Here is a 23,571-nt window from a genome sequence, read left to right as displayed (position 1 = left end):
CTCTGTGGTGCTTGGGAAGTGTAGTCCAGAGCAGCCATGTTTGGAGGCTGCTCCGAACTCAGGTTTTCAGCGCTGTTACTGACACAGCTGTGCCAATTTCTTGGCTTCTTCAGTGCATTTGAGGTCAAACAGTAAATAGTAAATAATAAAAATACAGTAAATAGCCCTATTCCACAACTGTAGTAATTCATATTATGTTAAGAATCGCTCAGCTAAGTAAAGAGAAACGACATCCATCGTTACTTTAAGACATGCTGTGCCTTTTAATTAATAAAAATAAAGAAAAAAACATTGAATTAGCAGGTGTGTCCAAACTTTAGAGTGGTACTGTATGTCTATCTGGTTATCTGTCTAAATATCTATTCATCTTCCTAACTCTCTCTGTCTAGAGAAGCTTCAGGGAAATAATTGCAGTGTACGTTCATTCACAGATAGTGTCTGTCGTTTGAAAACAAAAATTTAATTACATGGTTCATAGCATACTAAAACCTAAAAAAAAAAAAAAAGCCATATCAATAAAAATCTATCAAGCTATACTTTACCTGCTTACCTGATCATAATGCTCAGGTTTTACATAACAAGAAATTTTTGTTTGTCACACTGAGTTTACATAAGTCCTCCATGTCCCCTATTACTCATGGTGTCCCCCAGGGGTCTGTTCTTGGGCCCCTCCTTTTCCTTATATACATCCTGCCCCTTGGCCAAATTATTCGTAACCATGGTCTTAACTTCCATTGCTACGCTGATGACATCCAATTATATCTCACTACATCCTCCCCCACTGACCCCCATCCCAGTTTCCCTCAATGACTGTCTATCAGACCTAAAGTTGTGGATGCAGAATAATTTTCTAAAACTTAACACAAATAAAACAGAAATCATGCTTATCGGCTCCAAATCTTCATTGTCCAGATCCTCCAGTTTCAGTCTTAACGTCGACGGTGCACTTGTTAAATCTTCACCTGTTGTTAGAAACCTTGGAATATTGCTCGACCCCTCACTCAACATTGATCCCCACATTAAATCCCTCACCAAGACTGCTTTCTTCCACCTCCAGAACATCGCCCGCCTTCGCCCCTTTCTTTCCACTAGTGATGTTCAAACGTTGGTCCACTCCTTCATTATGTCCTGCTTAGATTATTGTAATTCCTTTTTCATTGGCCTCCCTACTAAATCCCTTCAAAGATTACAATACATTCAGAACTCTGCAGCGAGACTCATCACCCATGCCAAACCATCTGCTCCTATCACCTCCATTCTTTCTCAGCTTCACTGTTCACCTCTTCTGTCCAGAATTAAATATAAAAATCATACTACTCACCTTCAAAGCTCTCCATAACCTTGCTCCTTCTTACATCTGTGATCTCCTGACCCCTTATACTCCATCCCGCTCTCTCAGATCCTCTAGCCATAATCTCCTTGCTGTTCCTCGCACTAGACTCTCTACCCTGGGTGGCAGGTCCTTCAGTGCCATGGGCCCCAAGCTCTGGAATTCCCTTCCTCAGCCCCTCCATGACCACTCTTCTCTTCCTTTTTTCAAATCTCATCTCAAAACCTTTCTGTTTCATGAACATTTCTCCAACAGTGCATAAACTCACCACTCTTGAGCAACTCTTTTTTTTGGTGTTTTCTCTGACCTATGTAAAGCAACCTTGAGTTTGAGAAAGGCGCTATATAAACGTAACATTATTATTATTTATTATAATTTTTGTTGGGGGCGGCACGGTGGTGTAGTGGTTAGCGCTGTCGCCTCACAGCAAGAAGGTCCGGGTTCGAGCCCCGTGGCCGGCGAGGGCCTTTCTGTGTGGAGTTTGCATGTTCTCCCCGTGTCCGCGTGGGTTTCCTCTGGGTGCTCCGGTTTCCCCCGCAGTCCAAAGACATGCAGGTTAGGTTAACTGGTGACTCTAAATTGAGCGTAGGTGTGAATGTGAGTGTGAATGGTTGTCTGTGTCTATGTGTCAGCCCTGTGATGACCTGGCGACTTGTCCAGGGTGTACCCCGCCTTTCGCCTGTGGTCAGCTGGGATAGGCTCCAGCTTGCCTGCGACCCTGTAGAACAGGGGTGTCAAACCTGATCCATAAAGGGCCGTGTGGCTGCAGGTTTTCATTCCAGCCATGCAGCAGCACCCTGATTTGGCTTATTCAATCAACTGACACACCCACCCTTTAATCAAGGGTGGGTGTGGCTGCAAGTATTTGACTGTGTGAAGACAGTTCAGTTGATTGAATGAGCCAAGTCAGGTGTGCTGCTGCATGGCTGGAATGAAAACCTGCAGCCACACGGCCCTTTATGGATCAGGTTTGACACCCCTGCTGTAGAAGGATAAAGCGGCTAGAGATAATGAGATGAGATGAGATAATTTTTGTTTCTGACACATTTGGGAGCAGCCATGGCCTAAAGGTTAGAGATGCAGCCTTGGGCCCAAAGGAAAAACGTGGAGGGCGTGAATGAACAGCACTTTCCCCTCCCTCTGTATCATGGCTGAAGTGCCCTTGAGCAAAGCACCTAAACCCCCAACTGCTCTCTGGGTGCTGTAGAATGGCTGCCCACTGCTCTGGGTGTGTGTGTGTGTGTGTGTGTGTGCGCTCACTGGTGATTTGTGTGCACGTGTGTGTTCAGATGGGTTAAATGCAAAGGAGGAGTTTCGCTGTGCTCTAGTGTACATGTGACAAAGGTTTATTCTTCTTCGTTTTAAAAGGCTTCGCACTTTTATTTGCTAATAAATCACCACATAAAACACACCGTGTGTGTCTTTTTTGCAGAAGGGACTGGCCGTCTGTTCTTTGAGTTCTATCGCCTGCTGAGCGAAGCAAAGCCAAAAGAGGGAGAGGACCGACCCTTCTTCTGGATGTTTGAGAATGTGGTTGCAATGGGCGTCAATGATAAACGGGACATTTCCCGCTTCCTTGAGGTTTGTGTTTCTCCCAAACGATATCCAGATTCTCAAACTCAAACAGATCTACTGAGATTACTGTGTGATTGATTAATAATTGATGCTAGAGTGTAGAAACGCATTTCAGTATGGTAAACCATCCCTTCAGAAGGGAATAATAATGTTTAGATTCAGGTGCTGTGGTTTTACCAAAGCATTTGTGTATGTAACATGTTAATGTGTTTGCGCTTGCTTGTATGTTTGTAATCCAGTGTAATCCAGTGATGATTGATGCTATTGAAGTGTCAGCTGCCCACAGAGCACGATATTTCTGGGGCAACCTGCCAGGAATGAATAGGTAATATACATTTGGACACTTTATTATTTACCTGATTTACTATAAGCACTTAAAGCAGGGATTCTCAACCTTTTCTACTCTGAGGCCCACCTATTCATACTTGTAATGAGTTGGGGCCCGTTAAAAAAGATCCCCAATTATTTTGGCTCATCTAATCTATAAGAATCTAATAATCTACTGTAAAGTGTATTAAAGGACATGGGACATGGATTTTTTTCTGGGTATAATTATGTATAAAGGACATAAGAAATGCCATCTAAATCACTGCAGGGCGTCAAAAATGTGAAAATCATCACATTATTCAACTTTTTTATACATCAGCGTAAAACAATGATTCGTTAATTAGCTAAGCGGTCACGTGACCCGTGACGTCACAAAAACTTTTCAAGGAGCTAGCGCTTGGGTATCTAATGTAAACAGGTTACCGAAATGGACACCATCGACAGTGATATTCCCGATGTTTCACAGAGATGTGAAGTTAGACCCTATCAATTCGAACCGATAGCTGGAAATTCACATGAACATGGATCTTGTCTTTACTCTGACGGGTCAGATGATTCTGAGAGTGAGAGTTCATTCAATCCCCATGAAACTGAAAGCGGTCGGCTCGATAACACTTCCTGGTAAGTTAAAAACAATTCTGCTCAAAGGCTAATGATCTGTTGAAAGAAGTATTATTTTTGTATCATACACTGAAAGTTCATCATAGATCTAGCTAAAGTCCGTTGCAAGGTAGGTTTTTTTTGCTGATATTTTTCGAGATTGATTGAGATACAATGCTTCCAGAGTCCGAGATGAAAACATTCAAAATGGCGAAACGAGTCAGAATTATGATAATCAATAATTGATACACCCAAAATTATAATACTAATCCTTACCGCATGAGGCCCATGGTAAAACCACACTTCCAGGAGGGGCTGCCGTCTGCCTCCCAAGCCGGCCGAGAGCGCTCCTCGTCAGGCACGGTCAGGCAGGCGAATGCCCTGGTCCGTCCGCCCTGTCTAAAAAATAATGGTACAACTCCGAGTGAAGGTATCAATGCGCTGCCGAAGCGCGCAGAAGGTGTTAGTACGCCTGTCATTATAGTGCGGACTTTCCATAGCATAGAAAATCGCCACGTTTCAATTTGTGTAACTGAACTTTGTTTCATGTCACTGGTCATATAAACCTATGTAAACAGGAAAAACGTGGAAGAGTTTGGCCGCATCTAACTACAGCCCCAAAAAATACCATTGGCCATGCTGAGCCTAGCTACATTGCTAACAGGAGTAACCGCGCGTCTGACTGACTGGGAGGTCGCAATACACCATGATGTTCAATGTATGTTAAACACTAAAAACGAAACAATTTTCTTGTCATCCAAGACACAAAAACTATTTTGTCGCATTCATCATCATCACGATTCACACTTCTCCATATTCATCTACCCGCTTGTGCTGTACCCGAAAGTTTTTGTGACGTATGATCACGTGACAGCGGCTCTTCCGGTTGTAAAATATGCATATCGGAGCTCGAGCAGAAATGCCATATAATCATCACGAATATAACGATTTTGCTGAATTTAATAGATAATTTTGTATTTGTTGATGCAATTATTTCATATTTTTAATGGAAAGAAACTGATATAGCGTGCATTTATGTTTCATGTCCCATGTCCTTTAATGGGATGCAACATCACTCCCTGTTACAGATGGGAGCCCAGGAATTAAATAAATACAATAAAACAAACTGTTTTTAATTGTAGGTATTGTATTTAAAGCTGCATGGACGTGCCAGAAGCCAACATAAAACCATGCATGCAGGGCATTCTCAGTCAAAAGGGATTAATGATCCAAAAGTGGAGTCTGGTCGATTGGCACAAGAACTTATTGCCGTGTTTGTGTATAGAAAACAAGCAAGTTATTAAAACCAAGACGTGAATATGAAACCACTCAATGGGATTCGATCCTTACACGCTAACAAAGAAGGATTTTTCCTATGAGTTGGAAACTTATCCATCTATTGAGTTCCCCGACATCTCAAACTTCCTGGTGCTGCAGACATCGTTCTACATGGACACACAGATGAAAACCTGGAAGAGCATGGAGGCGTACAACTTTTTATATGTAGCTGGGTTAAAAATCTAGGGATCAGGACACTATAAGATAAACGGTGGTAGACGGATCTAAGCGCAGGAAGCGTGTTTATTAGCGTTTACAAAAACGAAAGCAAAACAGAAAGCAGAATCATAAAGCAGAGTATTTTAAACAGCGTTATAAACATGGCTAGAAACAAACGTGATAATGATAATACTTCACACAGTCTCTATGAAAACAGCATCTGTATCTGCGCGTGCTGATTGTGCTAAAATCAGTAATCAGGCGTTTCCCATAACAACCGCGTCCCAAGAGCGCGCACAACGCGCTCCGTGAGCGCCAGACTCAAGTGCGCAAAGGCATGACAGTCAAGTGTTCACCTGCTGTGTGACCACAACTTTTAGCTCACATGTATATCGCCATGCATTGCCACGAAAATGCTTCATTTTCATAGATAACCCATCGCAAAGCATTGTGAGCTGTAGTGTGACCGTAGCTTAATGAGGCGGATGTGACCTTGAATGCAACCCAGCATTCGTACCCTCATCTCATCTCATCATCTCTAGCCGCTTTATCCTGTTGTACAGGGTTGCAGGCAAGCTGGAGCCTATCCCAGCTGACTACGGGTGAAAGGCGGGGTACATCCTGGACAAGTCGCCAGGTCATCACAGGGCTGACACATAGACACAGACAACCATTCACACTCACATTCACACCTACGGTCAATTTAGAGTCACCAGTTAACCTAACCTGCATGTCTTTGGACTGCGGGGGAAACCGGAGCACACGGAGGAAACCCACGCGGACACAGGGAGAACATGCAAACTCCGCACAGAAAGGCCCTCGCCGGCCACGGGGCTCGAACCCGGACCTCCTTGCTGTGAGGCGACAGCGCTAACCACTACACCACCGTGCCGCCCACAATCATACCCTATTACGAGTAAAAATTAGCTTCAACTTGGAAAAAAAATTTCACAGCCCATTAGTGGTTGAGAACACTGACGTAAAGTACAATGGTTGCTAAAGGCTTCTTAAGAAGTACACCAAATTTCACATGTTCACTACTGGGAAAGATACTGTTTTCTGATTTACATCTGTTTAGATGTTTTAGGGATGCACTTGTAAAAAAAAAATGTAAATTACTTTCATTTATCTAGACCTTCACCAAATGGTGAGTGTGAGTTTAGTGTTTTCATCATAAAACGGTATTCAGCATCCCATAATCCCCTTATTCACTGCATCTGGACATGTACTTTGAAAATATTCCCAATTTACAATGATGTATCACAATTTTTATTGGATCCACCCTGGTTGAAAATCTGATCTAACTGTAACACAAAGACTATTCTGTTATTCTGAAAATTCACAATTACTGTATTAACAACAACAAAAAAGAGAAAAATAAATTAAGGCTATGTATGTAACTAGGATTCTACAGCAGAGTGGCAGGCTACAAGGGTGATTTCACTCATTTGTACTTCCTTGCACTTAGTTTAATTCCAGACCACTTTCCTTCAGTACTATCCATCCATCCATCATCCATAACCGCTTATCCTGTGCTGGGTCGCAAGCAAGCTGGAGCCTATCCCAGCTGACTACGGGCGAAAGGCGGGGTACATCCTGGACAAGTCGCCAGGTCATCACAGGGCTGACACATAGACACAGACAACCATTCACACTCACATTCACACCTACGGTCAATTTAGAGTCACCAGTTAACCTAACCTGCATGTCTTTGGACTGTGGGGGAAACCGGAGCACCCGGAGGAAACCCACGCGGACACGGGGAGAACATGCAAACTCCACACAGAAAGGCCCCCGTCCGACCACTGGGCTCAAACCCAGAACCTTCTTGTTGTGAGGCAACAGCGCTAATCACTACACCACCGTGCCGCCCCCTTCAGTACTAGTGGAGGACAAATAGTCATGCAGCTACCGTACTTTATTGAGACCGAAAATCAGTCAGGAATTACTATCACTTCCTATTGAGGATGAGAATAACTCAGGGTGTTGCGATGGTAGGAGTAAGAGTCACTGAGTCTTAATAGTGTATCGTATTGTGGGTGAGGCTCATTCAGACTCACCACGGAGCACATGGGTTGCAATAAAGCAACAGCAACAGGCGGTATCATAGCACGTCGAAGGGTATTTAATGGAAGAAGGCACTTCTTGTCCTGCACAATCCCTTCCTTTACTGAATTGGCAAACCTGTCTTAAGTCAACAGAGCTCCTTTATGCTGCTCCTCAGGGCACAAACAGCTGGCCAGTGACCTTCCATTTGGACTGGCCTGGGCACATTCTCCTCTGCAAGATCTGATAAATTGATAGATTTATTGATATTTCACAGCATCAGTATTTTTGGTAGGAATGAAGGGTTTGGACACAAAGTGACATGTTTGAACTCTGGTCCACAACCTGAGACAAATATCTCTTTCATACCAAAGACCAGGGTTGGACCTGGGTTATCTGACCAACGTTCAACCCTTCTTTTGTCATTTTTTATTTATTTTTTGGTTACCCTGGACATAATAATTCAAATAGGACTTAGATCACAACCTGGGAGAGATGCATAACAATTAACTCACATCCTAGAAATGGATGGATATCTCATATACACACATACAGTGTCTGGACCTCACATGATCTTTTCCTCTTGGCTGCATCGTCTCTGCACTTATCATAAACGAGGTTTTCTGTGTGCTGGCTTTAGGTGGCACCCCATATGAAGAGAACAGGGAAAAAAGTATTTTGATTCATTTGTGCATTGCTTGTAGCCTGGCAAGCCAGACTAAATGTGAATATTTAGTCTGGCCTCGATCCGTAGACATTTCCGACGGGGCAAGCTCGACTACGTAGCTCGACAGGGTTTACATGCACTAAGTAGCTCGGCAAAAATCGCATAATCTAGGTCGTGTAGCTCGATTACGAGAAATCAAGTTCGGTTCAATTTCAGCCTAGCTAAGGTGTTTCCATGGCATTTAGAACTTCGATTTCAGTCGAGCAACGGCAGAAATTCGATTTTCTCTATGTGCATGTAAACACACTCACTGATGCACATTTTTATTTTGGAAGCACAAACTGTACCCAAACAAATCAAAATACCTTCATTCATGCTTCCTTCAACATTGTCCTACAGGGCACCAACTTCACGGAGGTTTAGTTCATCACTCACCACTCAGAAATTATGACATGCCCATCACTCAACTCCATCGGAACTTGGCAGAACAAAGAACATGCCTTGAAATATTCAAGAGGTTGGGAAAGCTGACATGCGCAACAATTCACACGCTCTAAATTTGTGAACTTACTATGATTTTAAAGCAAGTTATTTTTGCCTCTGTGTGGCCTTGCAGCTACACGCTAACTTCTACACACATCTATTCATCATCTGTAGCCGCTTATCCTGTTCTACAGGATCGCAGGAAAGCTGGAGCCTATCCCAGCTGACTACGGGCGAGAGGCGGGGTACACCCTGGACAAACTGCCAGATCATCACAGGGCTGACACATAGAGACAAACAACCATTCACACTCACATTCACACCTACGGTCAATTTAGAGTCACCAGTTAACCTAACCTGCATGTCTTTGGACTGTGGGGGAAACCGGAGCACCCGGAGGAAACCCACGCGGACACGGGGAGAACATGCAAACTCCACACAGAAAGGCCCTCGCCGGCCACGGGGCTCGAACCCAGGACCTTCTTGCTATGAGGCGACAGTGCTAACCACTACACCACACCATGCCGCCCTCATGGTAAACTTAGAAAATAAAGAGTACTGCCATCACTTGTAGTGTGCTTCAATGCACTTTCTCTGACGTGGATTTTAACAGGAACAAGATGAGCAAAAATCAAAAGATTAGAGCACGATACGCAGTGTCTTTGAAACCGTTTCCTCTACTTCATGAGACCAGAATGGAAAAGATGATGAGTTTGATGCAGCAGTGACTTTTTTATAGTAAATCCATATGGAGTCACAGTCATGAGTTAATTACTTTGCCATTGGTACTCAGCAAGGAAGTGAGCAAATGGGGGAAAATTCACATTGACAAAAATGTACTAAAATAGGCACATAAAAACTTTTCACTCTTGGGGATCCTGCTAAAGGCAAACAAGAGTTTGCACAAATATAATAAGGACGAAGGCCCTAGTCACACTACAGCTCGCAATGGATTTGTGAATACTTGGCGATGAAAAACTGGTAGCAATGCCATCAATCGTGTGATGTATTGCGAAGGTTCTCCGAACTTCACGAGTTGTTTTATGGTGTGTCTCCACCTCATGAGTGGCAAAAATGTCGCAAAAAAATTCACTGCATGCATTGAAATTTGGTGGCGATGTTTTAGTTGGCACACTAAGCGGCAAATACCAGCAGATGCATTTGGGAATACTTCCTGAATCTCAGAGAACCTTCGTCGAGCCTCTTGAGATGTATTTATCTCAATTCCATGTCTCAGGTGCCCGCATGAGCCTCATCAACACAGCAGCTCAGCGTAGCCTAACCTTCGCCGAGACTTGAAGGGTGCATTTACCTTTACTTGGGGATCCTTCAGAGCATGTTGTGAACACTCTTGGGGCCCAGTTGTTATGGGAAACACCTGATGCTGATTTGAGCATAATCAGCACGCACATATAAGGACATTGTTTTCACCAAGCCTTTGCAAGCATTCTGTCAGGTATGCAGTGGTAGACGGATGCAAGTGCAGGAAGAGTGTTTATTAGCAGGCATGATACTTACAAAAGCAAAACAGAAAGGCAGTGTCATAAAGCCATGTATTTAACCAGAGTCATAAACATGGCTAGAAACAAACGTGACAGTCTCATCTCATCTCATTATCTCTAGCCGCTTTATCCTGTTCTACAGGGTCGCAGGCAAGCTGGAGCCTATCCCAGCTGACTACGGGCGAAAGGCGGGGTACACCCTGGACAAGTCGCCAGGTCATCACAGGGCTGACACATAGACAACCATTCACACTCACATTCACACCTACGGTCAATTTAGAGAGTCACCAGTTAACCTAACCTGCATGTCTTTGGACTGTGGGGGAAACCGGGGCACCCGGAGGAAACCCACGCGGACAACATGCAAACTCTGCACAGAAAGGCCCTCGCCGGCCACGGGGCTCGAACCCAGGACCTTCTTGCTGTGAGGCGACAGTGCTAACCACTACACCACCGTGCAGCCCAAACGTGACAGTGATAATGATAATACTTTGCAAAGCCTCTGTGAAAACAGCGTCCTTATATGCGCGTGCTGATTGCGCTCAAATCAGCATCAGGTGGTTCCAGAGCATTTTTTAACATAGTTACTGGGAGACCAAATGGTCTCCCAATGGCCAGATTTGGTCTCCTAGTCAATGCCAAACCAGCTTCACTGGGAGACCAAATTTTAAACCAAGTTATGTCTTATCATTTGGTTCAATCAGTTGCAATTAATTAACCAAGTACCATGTAAGTACACATTTAACAAGGAAAACTTGGCACTGCATTAACTATGTTGATATTATGCTGGCTGAAACGAGGATTCGTAATGCGGCAATTTGCATCACAGAATATGCCGCAGCGGTGCAGCCACATGGAATCTGGGGCCTGTGATTGTATTGCCCAGACCAGTTGGTCTCCTAGTGGAAAATCCTTAAAAAATGCTCTGGGTGTTTCCCATCACGATTGGATGCTGTGAGCAAGCATGGCCGCTCAAGCGTGCAAATACCTGATAGTCAAGTGTTCGTCTGTTGCGTGACCACAACTTTTAGCTCGCCTGTATATCGCCATGCATCGTCACCAAAACACCTCATTTTCATTGATAACCCATCGCAAAGCATCGCGAGCTGTAGTGTGACCATAGCTTAAAACAACGTTCTTTTTTTTTCTTAAACAAACACAGGTCATTTTCAACACTGAGTCATTTTGTCCCAAGCAGAGTATTTAAAGCATGTACATGGCAAAGTACTGTAAAGCTTATTGTAAGAAACTCCTCTGTTGTAGGCCTCTCTGTGCCTCTGGCATGGATAAGCTAGAACTGCAGGACTGCCTGGAGCATGGCCGCGTTGCCAAGGTAAACTTCCCCTTTCAGCATCTTTCAGAATGTTATACTGAACATACTGAAGATATGGTCAAACAGCCAACACCTACCGAAACCCTCACTGGCTTCTGTGATTACTCACTGCATTATTCACCAGCCTCGTAACTAGTACCTTGAATTGTGCGTTTATGAACATTGGTCTTTTGTAAACTCTTTGTGAAGTTAACACTTGATCACCTTGTGACTCAAGTTTGGAAAGGTGCGTACCATCACAACCCGCTCCAACTCCATCAAGCAAGGTAAAGACCAGCATTTCCCTGTCATGATGAACGGCAAAGAGGACATTCTGTGGTGCACAGAGCTTGAGAGGTGAGCACCACTTTAGATAATTAACAGTTATTCCATGAAAATGAGTCAGATATGCGCTGATAGCCTATAAGCCATATACGATGAAATTGAGTGGAATAACTGTTTTCTATCCGCATTCACTGGATTTTGAAAAACATTTTTCAAATTTTTTGCAAATTCGATAAATAAAAACTTTATACAAAACATCAAACAAAATCATTTACACTTAGAATGTAAACAAACCGGCGAAATGACAGTAGCAAATTGTGAAAAAGGCTGTAATAATAATTCTTGAGAAAAAAAAAGATATGTTCTTGACATCAAATACTTTCATTCCATATTTTCTTGCTTTTTTGTATTTTGGGGGGTTTTGTTTTCGAGTAAAGTTTTTATTTCGTCCTCGGCCCACCATTTTCTTCTTCTTCTTCTTTAGGCTTTTTAATGGTTTGGCGCCACCAACTGGGCTGGAGTGTGGAACAGGAAATATTGGGAGGAGGGAAACTATATTCTTTTAGCTATTTCTGTTTCTTTTAAATACTTGATAAAGTGATATATCTGACTTGATGCGCGCCGCCATTTAGTTTTTCTCTACTCACAGTGTATGAGCTGATAGCCTAGTAGTAGAGTAGCCAATAAGAGCGCGCGGTTGCTCATATCCAGTGACTGTAGATAGAACAAAAGTAGCTATATATTACATACCAAGGTAGGGTATGCCACAGTGACCCATATTTCTAATTTCTATCTTGAGTAGTCAGTTGTTTGAAACAAATTGCACTCAGAAATTTGCACACTCCTTTAAAAGAATCTAATTATAAAACCATGTAAGGTACAGGGTGACTATGAGATAAATCACATGCAGGTTGACTTATTTTGTGTATATGTACATGTATGAAAATTCAGAGAAAAGTTTCACCCACTTGAAAAAAAATTGGGAGTTCATCAATCATCTCATCTCATTATCTCTAGCCGCTTTATCCTGTTCTACAGGGTCGCAGGCGAGCTGGAGCCTATCCCAGCTGACTACGGGCGAAAGGCGGGGTACACCCTGGACAAGTCACCAGGTCATCACAGGGCTGACACATAGACACAGACAACCATTCACACTCACATTCACACCTACGGTCAATTTAGAGTCACCAGTTCACCTAACCTGCATGTCTTTGGGGGAAACCGGAGCACCCGGAGGAAACCCACGCTGACAACATGCAAACTCCGCACAGAAAGGCCCTCGCCGGCCACGGGGCTCGAACCCAGACCTTCTTGCTGTGAGACGACGGCGCCAACCACTACACCACCATGCCGCCTCGTTTATTGTTCTGTTATAAGGATAATTTGCTGCATTATTTGTTATTTTCACCAGGTTGTGTCAGTAAGAGCAATTTTAGTGAATGTTTATTAGTTAGCATTTATCATTTATTTACTATTCACACACTTAAATATCCAAAATCACACAAAGATTGAAATCACTCCAAGCTTGACTAAAGAATTTTAAAAAGTTTTGATGTACCTTTAAACTGAGATAATTTTAGCTGATAATGTACAGTATATTGCAGTAGCGAACTGTTACTATTAGAGCTGGGACTTGAGCTCAGCCAAAACTTAGCCAGACACACCAAAAAAAGCAACAGGGCAAAGGATTTTGCAAGGGATTAGCGTCAGGCTGCCAGGGAGCTCCGCCGTGTGTAGTTGTCAATGTTGGTTTTAAAAGTCACTAAGTAATTTACATCAGGAAATGAATACTTAAGTCTGAGTGAAAAATATTGTGATGAGCGTACATGGAAGAAGAGTCTGGAGACAGAAATCTTAGTTTCTCGGTCATTAGCTTGTGCTACTTGCTCTCGATAGCACTAGCTTGACTGCTTTATTAGCATTCGCTAACACTACTAATGAACGCTACACCGGCTGGAAGGTTACATCACTGCAGCACTGATGGCGCCGACACGGTTAAACTAGCATTGGCTTTCGAGAAGGCCTATGGTGATAGATTTTTGGTCCCTCTCACCATAACTCAAAATCTGATTGGTTAATTCATCTGTCACCTCCTACATAAACATACACTGCCATGGCCTTCTGTCCAGGCAATGAAGTCCTAACCAATGAGTGAGCCAGCTTGAAACTCTTCTCCGCCTAGAGACAACAAACAAAAAAACTCATCGGATAACTCTATTTTAATGTTTTCAGGACAGTAACCCTTTCATTTCTGAAGCAAATTTGACAGAAAATGAGGCTGAATTAGAAGAGAATATTTGTAATGAAATTATGAAAGAATGAAAGCAATTAATGAATGAAATTAAATTAAAGAATGAAATGAAATATGGGCGGCACGGTGGTGTAGTGGTTAGCGCTGTTGCCTCACAGCAAGAAGGTCCTGGGTTTGAGCCCCATGGCCGGCGAGGGCCTTTCTGTGTGGAGTTTGCATGTTCTCCTCGTGTCCGCGTGGGTTTCCTCTGGTTTCCCCCACAGTCCAAAGACATGCAGGTTAGGTTAATTGGTGGCTCTAAATTGACCGTAGGTGTGAGTGTGAATGGTTGTCTGTGGTGGGGTTTACATTAGACCGTATCAGCGGATCATCAGATTAACGTTTTTAAAACGATTAACATGCACACAGCAACACCAATACACGATTCGCCTGCACACAGCAACGCCAATACATGGATACGCTCGGCTCCGCAGGCATCCTGCGCTCCAAATCACTCTGCCCTGAACAGCGAGTGCCCTCTGGAGGGTGCGCACTCCGGCCCTGTGCAGCTCACAGAGCGTGCGAGTGAAGCGGACGAGCAGTGATTCGGGACTGAGCCGCTGTGTGTGTGCTCTCAGTGCATATCGGGCATGCGCGTCACTTACCACTTGCAAGTGGAAGGATGGCAAGCCTAAAGACAATCATAACTACACAATGGGCAGTATTTGCATCAGTATTTTCATACTTTTATACTCTTTAATGAAAGGTGATACAAGGCGGAAGTCCCCGCCGTTTTTCAGCAGTCGCGTCACATGACCAACGCCAGCGAATCAGGAAGGTGGATGTCACAGTGACGTTGTCCAATGACGACGCCAGCTAGAGCTCAGCACAGCGTATCCGCGTATCTCAATGTTTACACAGCACCGGACCAGACACGATCTGGATTGAATACGTGGACCCTGGCGGATTCCCGTTTCCCGGCGTTTCCAGGCGTTTTAATGTAAACGGACAGTGCATCCGCGAAGAAAACGAGACAGATACGGTCTAATGTAAACTTGGCCTGTGTCTATGTGTCAGCCCTGTGATGACCTGGCGACTTGTCCAGGGTGTACCCCGCCTTTCGCCCGTAGTCAGCTGGGATAGGCTCCAGCTTGCCTGCGACCCTGTAGAACAGGATGAAGTGGCTAGAGATAATGAGATGAGATGAGAAATGAAATGAAATATAACATTTGAAATGCTGATATGTTTGGGCCTTCTCTGAAGGCCTACAAGGCCCTGACGGTTCCTCACTTCTTTTGTCTTTTAGGATTTTTGGGTTCCCTGTCCATTACACAGATGTGTCCAACATGGGGCGGGGTGCTAGACAGAAACTGCTGGGTCGATCGTGGAGCGTGCCAGTCATCCGACATCTCTTTGCCCCTCTGAAGGACTACTTTGCCTGTGAATAACAGACAAAAAAAAGTGTCCAGTCCACTCAGGCCAAAGTCACACTGGCTTAATACCTCCAGCAACAGAGGACCAAATGGCTTCACAAGACACAGGGGAACTTGTGAGGTTTAGTTGTTTTTGTCTCATTAGAGACCCAAGCAAGATTTTGTCCAGCAGATGATGCTGTTGCTTTGAGCCAACAAGTCTGGTGTATGGTTTTTAAAGGCATACTTAAGGTAGGACAAGAGGCTGTTTTACTAACTGATGTCCTACGTTCAAACTCATAACATTATTCACACAAGTATTTGATTTTCAGGGATCTTGTTTCACTTAATGATGCCTTTTCCATCTTGATGGACAGAAATACTGGTAGACCGGTTTAACACTCTCGTCTTCATAGATAAAGCCGACATTCTGACGAAGAGTAACATGATCTCACTTAATGGAGATGTGTGAAATTGTAACTGAAATCTCATGTTTGTTCTGTGAGGTATGTGCCATCAAAATCTGCATTACGTTGTTTTTTTTGTTTTGTTTTGTTTTTTTAAGTATTCTTCAAGGACTAGACTATCTTTTTGCAGTTCGATTTATTAGTTCCTAGTAGAAAGATGTAGTATGATCTAATGTCCCTTGACATTCTGTTGCTTTTCAAAGAACTGAAACATTGATAATTTGCCAAAATGTCAAACTTGTTTACTATAAGAGAGGAAGGTCTTTAATCATGGGAAAAATAAGAATTCAATTAGTCATGCCAAAGATCAGAACACACAGACGGAGTCTTTATTTCAAGTCACAACATGATTCCTTACAGTTTAGACTTTTCCCAAAAAGTGAAAGGTTGATCATTTTTAGAATGTTTCGTCGTCGTCGTCATCGTTGTTGTTGTTTGTGTAGTGACTGTATGACCTTTGGCAAGCATTTGTAATGCATTCCTTGTACTATAGGTCGTTTTACTCAAAGAAATACTTGAAATGAGTACATCAGTGCAAAAGCTAAGCTATGAGCCCACCCGATGTATTTACAAACATTGTTTTTCTACAAAGAAATTCAAATAAGAGTACATTCAAGAGAAGAAAAATCTTTAAAAGATAAAACCAAATGTACAATTGCTACACAAGCAGTTGATCTGATATTCTAGATTTTAAAATGCATTACTAATAATATCATGAGTATAAAAAGTACGTCACATCCAGGGCTTCTTTAAAAAAAAAAAAATCAAAATGCAGAAATTACAAGTAACACACAGAGTACTGTTTTGATATGTTTACATTCCTAGCTAGTTTTTAGGGTCTTCACAGAGACCTTCACTGGAACTGTATTATGAACGTGTCTTCCTGAAAGATGAGGACTGATTTTGAACGAAAAATTACCTGAGTTTCTTTACTGCTGTTTCTTTGTTTTATTGGGTGCTCTGTCACAACAGGTTGCATTTTTGTGCTCCTTCATTTTGCATTCTTTTTTTTTTTTTTTTTAGTATAATTTTCAAATGTTTTTAAACTTACGGTGCCTTTTGAAGTACAGTACACTGTGGAGCCTTTTTGATTGCTTTAAAATAGAAAGTAATACTCGCTCTAGATATACGTGCTTCAGAACGACTACTGTCCAGAATTGAAGCTTGAATATGATGTTAACCAGTTTAAGACAGTATGCTGAAATATCTTTGTTTTAGTATATCATGTACGATAGAAGTTTATCATTTATATTTGCATTACAAAATGACAACTACAAACTTCTAATAACCCTAAATGTAGGTCGATAGCGAAATAGCACAAAGTAGTGTAGTGTTTTAATATTTTTGTAAAATCCTAACATTTTACGTAGTTGTTCTTTAAATATGATGTATAAATGTTTGTCATTTGCTTGCTATTTGGTAAAATAAAAACACATTAGCACTGAAAACTTACATATTAACAGTACATTTTATACAAAGTCCATTTTGGAGCATTTTTGATAAGTACTCCATGACTATTTTTATACTTTTGTACTCATTTGTATGCTTTTGTGTACCTTTTTTTTTCATAACTATATGTAACAAAGTGTTGTTAGGGGCATTGACACCAATAAAGAAGATATGACCTTTACTGTACTATACAAAAATGTGCTGAGTGTTTACACTGACTGTTATTTATATGGAAAGACGATGCAGAATCCCATCCATGCAAAAGATTGTTAAAGGAGCCACCAGTGATACCAGTGCGATAAGGCTACATTTCCACCCAACCAGCCAGAATGCAAAATATTTGTCGAAAGAACAGCATAGCAACTAATACCACATTCTTTCAGACACACAAATACACTTGAACACTCACACACACAGGGATACAGGGAGAAACACAACTAAACAAGAAGTACAGTGGTGCTTGAAAGTTTGTAAACCCTTTATAATTTTCTATATTTCTGCATAAATATGACCTAAAACATCATCAGATTTTCACACAAGTCCTAAAAGTAGATAAAGAGAACCCAGTTAAACAAATGAGACAAAAATATTATACTTGGTCATTTATTTACTGAGGAAAATGAGCCAATATTACATATCTGTGAGTGGCAAAAGTATGTGAACTTCTAGGATTAGCAGTTAATTTGAAGGTGAAATTAGAATCAGGTGTTTTCAATCAATGGGATGACAATCAGGTGTGAGTGGGCACCCTGTTTTATTTAAAGAACAGGGATCTATCAAAGTCTGAGCTTCACAACACATGTTTGTGGAAGTGTATCATGGCATGAACGAAGGAGATTTCTGAGGACCTCAGAAAAAGTGTTGTTGATGCTCATCAGGCTGGAAAAGGTTACAAAACCATCTCTAAAGAGTTTGGACTCCACCAATCCACAGTCAGACAGATTGTGTACAAATGGAGGAAATTCAAGACCATTGTTACCCTCCCCAGGAGTGGTCAACCAACAAAGATCACTCCAGGAGCAAGGCGTGTAATAGTTGACGAGGTCACAAAGGACCCCAGGGTAACTTCTAAGCAACTGAAGGCCTCTCTCACATTGGCTAATGTTAATGTTCATGAGTCCACCATCAGGAGAACACTGAACAACAATGGTGTTCATGGCAGGGTTGCAAGGAGAAAGCCACTGCTCTCCAAAAGAACATTGCTGCTCGTCTGCAGTTTGCTAAAGATCACGTGGACAAGCCATGAAGGCTACAGGAAAAATGTTTTGTGGACGGTTGAGACCAGAATAGAACTTTTTTATTTAAATGAGAAGCGTTATGTTTGGAGAAAGGAAACCACTGCATTCCAGCATAAGAACCTGATCCCATCTGTGAAACATGGTAGTGGTAGTATCATGGTTTGGGCCTGTTTTGCTGCATCTGAGCCAGGACGGCTTGCCATCATTGATGGAACAATGAATTCTGAATTATACCAGCGAATTCTAAAGGAAAATGTCAGGACATCTGTCCATGAACTGAATCTCAAGAGAAGGTGGGTCATGCAGCAAGACAATGACCCTAAGCACACAAGTCGTTCTACCAAAGAATGGTTAAAGAAGAATAAAGTTAATGTTTTGGAATGGCCAAGTCAAAGTCCTGACCTTAATCCAATCGAAATGCTGTGGAAGGACCTGAAGCGAGCAGTTCATGTGAGGAAACCCACCAACATCCCAGAGTTGAAGCTGTTCTGTATGGAGGAATGGGCTAAAATTCCTCCAAGCCGGTGTGCAGGACTGATCAACAGTTACCGCAAACGTTTAGTTGCGGTTATTGCTGCACAAGGGGGTCACACCAGATACTGAAAGCAAAGGTTCACATACTTTTGCCACTCACAGGTATGTAATATTGGATCATTTTCCTCAATAAATAAGTGACCAAGTATAATATTTTTGTCTCATTTGTTTAACTGGGTTCTCTTTATCTACTTTTAGGACTTGTGTGAAAATCTGATGATGTTTTAGGTCATATTTATGCAGAAATATAGAAAATTCTGAAGGATTCACAAACTTTCAAGCACCACTGTACACAAAAATTGTCTACGCTGCATGTCAGAATTGTATGTCAGGCGGAAATTTTCAACCTAGGTTAGAATTTTTAACCCAGTTCATAATTTGCTACTTGTATTAGAGAGACATATTATATCTTGGGTTAGGTTGAAGGTTAAGATTTGGGAAGACTTTGTATTTTAAACTACTTGATGACCAAAGACTGGACTTATTAATAAATTCAAAATATATATCCACACATACATCACTCTTTCCATTGCAATTGTTGCTGGTCTTGTGGTTAAGGTGTTGGGTTAAGAATCAGAAGGTTCTAACTTTGAATCTTGGTTAAGTATGAAAAAAAGATTTTTTAAGTAAACAGCGAAGAGGAAATACTAGGGAAGCGTCGACAGAGATGAAGTGGATGAAAGAAAGAGGAATTTGAATTTATTTATTTATTTCGAACATGTATTAAAAAAATGTATGTATCTATTTGTACATACAAAAGAAAGAACACAAGAAAGTGACAAAAAAAATTAATAAATAAAATACATAAAAAGCTAAGACATTACAATACACCGCAGATTGTTCGAAAAAGGAGTGGGAAGAAGTACAATACTTTTTTTTAATTTCCCACCCCTTTTTAACTACCCCGAAATCCAAATTTCATTCATATCAAATCAAATCAAATCAAGTTTATTTGGAAAGCGCTTTTAACAATAAACATTGTCGCAAAGCAGCTTTACAGAATTTGAACGACTTAAAACATGAGCTAATTTTATCCCTAATCTATCCCCAATGAGCAAGCCTGTGGCGACGGTGGCAAGGAAAAACTCCCTCAGACGACATGAGGAAGAAACCTCGAGAGGAACCAGACTCAAAAGGGAACCCATCCTCATTTGGGCAACAACAGACAGCCTGACTATAATATTAACAGTTTTAACAGGTATAACCCTCAACTGTCCTCATGGGGCCGTCCTTCACAGGAGCGGTGCGATAAAACTCCGACCAGACACAGGGCACCAGGATGGATCAAGCAGGTCCGAGGGGCAGAAGAGGCCAGCATCTCAATCCCAGGATCAACATGTAACTCAGAGGGACAGATTGGGGGGGGGGGGAAGAAAACACGTTGTTAGGTATGCCCTAAAAATGACAAGTATTAAATCTGTGTGGTAGGCTCGCAGAGACGAGAGTCTTTACATCAGGCATAACACACAACAATGGCATGTTAATATGGTAAAATATATCATGACCTGCTCTGGCTGGATGCTTGATTGGGTGATGGGAGCACACTCCTCAGCAATGATGAGATGCAGATGGGACCCTTAGGGCTGGCCAAGACAATTCAGTTACATTTCACCGGGTCTGGGACATGCGACAGAAGTCTGACGGCTGATTCCCTGCAGGCTACGATAGCCAGTCGAGGTCTCCACCCTCTCCACCAAAAGATTTCCTGTTGACTCCATGTAACTCAGAGGGACAGATTTGGGGTGGGGGGGAGGGAAAGAAAACACAGGTTGTTAGGTATGCCCAATGTCACCTGAATAAGTAGGAACAGTATACATATTGCACCGAGTACAAGCAGGGACTCCGGCAACTAACTATGACAGCATAACTAAAAGGAGAGAGCCAGAAGGTAACACAGGCATGAGGGAGCCCCGGGACATAAAGCAGCCAGCCACTACACCGTCAACAAACTCGAGTGAGCAAGCGAGTGGGGACTGACAGCATCCATACATCCCAGTTTACCAAAACACTCTATGTCTGAGGACCCTCCAGATCTACTCCTTTACCTCATAAACACCATTAACAAAAGGCTTGACTAAACAGATATGTTTTCAGCCTAGACTTAAATGCTGAGACTGTGTCTGATTCCCGAACATTACTTGGAAGGCTGTTCCATAACAGTGGGGCTTTGTAAGAAAAGGCTCTGCCCCCTGATGTAGCCTTCACTATACGAGGTACCAGCAGATAGCCTGCACCTTTTGATCTAAGTAGGCGTGGCGGGTCATAAAGGAGCAGAAGTTCACTCAGGTACTGTGGTGCGAGACCATTTAGTGCTTTAAAGGTCAATAGTAGTATTTTATAATCAATACGAAATTTGATTGGGAGCCAATGCAGTGTGGATAAGACAGGCGTGATGTGGTCATATTTTCTAGTTCTAGTAAGGACTCTTGCTGCTGCATTTTGAACTAACTGGAGCTTGTTTATGCACTTATTGGAACATCCAGACAGTAAGGCATTACAATAATCCAACCTGGAGGTAACGAAAGCATGGACTAGTTTTTCTGCATCATGCAATGACATTGAATTTCTTATCTTTGCAATATTTCTGAGATGAAAGAAAGCTATCCGGGTGATGTTATCAATGTGAGTTTCGAATGAAAGACTGGGGTCAATAATCACTCCGAGGTCTTTTACTGCTGCACGTGAAGAAACAGAAAGGCCATCCAGAGTCACTGTGTAATCAGAAAACTTACTTCTAGCTGTATGTGGTCCTAGTACAAGTACTTCAGTCTTGTCAGAGTTAAGCAGAAGGAAATTAATAAGCATCCAGTGTCTAATGTCCTTAACACATTCCTCACTTCTATTAAGCTGGTGTCTCTCATCAGGTTTTGCAGAGACATACAACTGTGTGTCATCAGCATAACAGTGGAAACTAATACAATGTTTACGAATAATATCGCCCAGAGGTAACATATATAGAGAAAAAAGCAGTGGACCCAAGACAGAACCTTGTGGAACACCAAACTTTACCTCGGTACGTCTAGAAATATCACCATTTATATCAACATACTGATAACGATCAGTTAGATAAGACCTGAGCCAGGAGAGGGCCATTCCCTTAACATTTTCTAGTCTATCCAGAAGAATGGAATGATCAATGGTATCAAATGCTGCACTAAGGTCAAGCAACACAAGTAGCGAGACACAGCCCTGATCAGACGCCAACAGTAGGTCGTTTACTACTTTAACCAGTGCTGTCTCTGTGCTATGATGAGGTCTAAATCCTGACTGATACATATATTAATTGTATTAATAGGTATTAATTGTATTAACATATATTAATTGTATTTTATAGGTGTATTAATTATATTAATACACCTATAAAAATGTATACCATATATACACTTCATGAATATCTTTATAATTACAAAAATAAATAAATATATACTACACACCATATATATACACACTTCCTAAATATCTATATAAATATTTAATTACAAATATATATATATATATATATATATATATATATATATATATACACACACACACACACACTATATACCATATATACACTTCATAAATATCTATATAAATATATAATTACAAAAATAAATATCTACTACATACCTATCCCTGTAAATATGAATATATAAACTATCCCCATAAATAAATACATACCATAAATACCATATACTAAGTTAGTTCTAATATAACAATCAACTCTATTCTATTTATCCCTCATCATCCTCCGTTAACATACTTCCTCTTCTATATACTTGTTTAAAAATATTTTTTATACCTTTTTTTAAACAGATTTATATTTGCACTTTGTTTTATTTCTGTCTCCAGTCTGTTCCATAAAGTCACCCCACAGCTCGATACGCACATGCTTTTCATATTTGTTCGAACCTTTGGTTTTTTAAAATTTAGGTCTCCCCTTAGATTATATCCCCCCTCTCTTTCACTAAACATTCCTTGTATATTTTTTGGCAATAGATTATTTCTCGCTTTATACATTATTTGTGCTGTTCTGAATTTGACCAGATCCATAAATTTCAACATGTGTGATTTTATGAATAGTGAGTTTGTGTGATCTCTGTATCCTGTTTTGTTTATTGTCCTTATTGCTCTTTTCTGTATTGTACATATCGGCTGCAGAGTGGTTTTGTAGGTGTTTCCCCAGACTTCGACACAGTAAGTCAGATATGGCAAAAATATTGAGTAATATAGAGTATGCAAAGATTTGCAATCAAGAATATATTTTGTTTTCCACAGAATTGCCGAGCACTTTGCCAGTTTTGCTCGTACGTATCCTATATGAGGTTTCCAGCAGACTTTATGATCCAAAATCACACACCAAGAAATTTAATTTCCTGTACCATTTCTATCTTATATAAAATAAAGCTCTTCGGCTTACTGGATGGTTTTATGGAACAAATTGTGTAAACTCTAAAGCCTCTGGTGCATGAAAATCTCAGGAGATCAGCAAATGAAATGCTCAAATCAGCCTGTCTGCCACCAAAACACGTCACTAAGAAAATATAATTTTTCTGGAACATTACCTGAAGCTCTCGTACAGTGAATATAAAAAAAGTCTACACACCCCTGCTAAAAGGGCAGGGTTTTTTTTTT

The 23,571-nt window shown here is 41.5% G+C and overlaps 1 protein-coding gene across 4 annotated transcripts in view; it reads left to right on the top strand.

Annotated features, from left to right (window-relative positions):
* dnmt3bb.1 (DNA (cytosine-5-)-methyltransferase 3 beta, duplicate b.1) overlaps positions 1 to 17,348 on the top strand; it is a 129,789-nt gene extending 112,441 nt beyond the window's left edge. Inside the window, exons 18-22 of one of the 4 annotated variants that reach the window (XM_060938054.1) lie at positions 2,763 to 2,911; positions 3,145 to 3,230; positions 11,291 to 11,360; positions 11,578 to 11,696; positions 15,161 to 17,348. In XM_060938054.1, the coding sequence (XP_060794037.1) occupies positions 2,763 to 2,911; positions 3,145 to 3,230; positions 11,291 to 11,360; positions 11,578 to 11,696; positions 15,161 to 15,302 (566 nt within the window). In that variant the 3' untranslated portion in view covers positions 15,303 to 17,348. The remainder of the gene's footprint in view (positions 1 to 2,762; positions 2,912 to 3,144; positions 3,231 to 11,290; positions 11,361 to 11,577; positions 11,697 to 15,160) is intronic. The other 3 variants (XM_060938051.1, XM_060938052.1, XM_060938053.1) reach the window with 3 other exon arrangements.
* Positions 17,349 to 23,571: the final 6,223 nt, after the last annotated feature.

Source organism: Neoarius graeffei, chromosome 13, assembly GCF_027579695.1.
Source record: "Neoarius graeffei isolate fNeoGra1 chromosome 13, fNeoGra1.pri, whole genome shotgun sequence".
In the NCBI taxonomy this organism is placed as follows: Eukaryota; Metazoa; Chordata; class Actinopteri; order Siluriformes; family Ariidae; genus Neoarius; species Neoarius graeffei.
The sequence above is the reverse complement of the archived record's forward strand: the minus strand, read 5'-3'. Positions and strand labels throughout refer to the sequence as shown.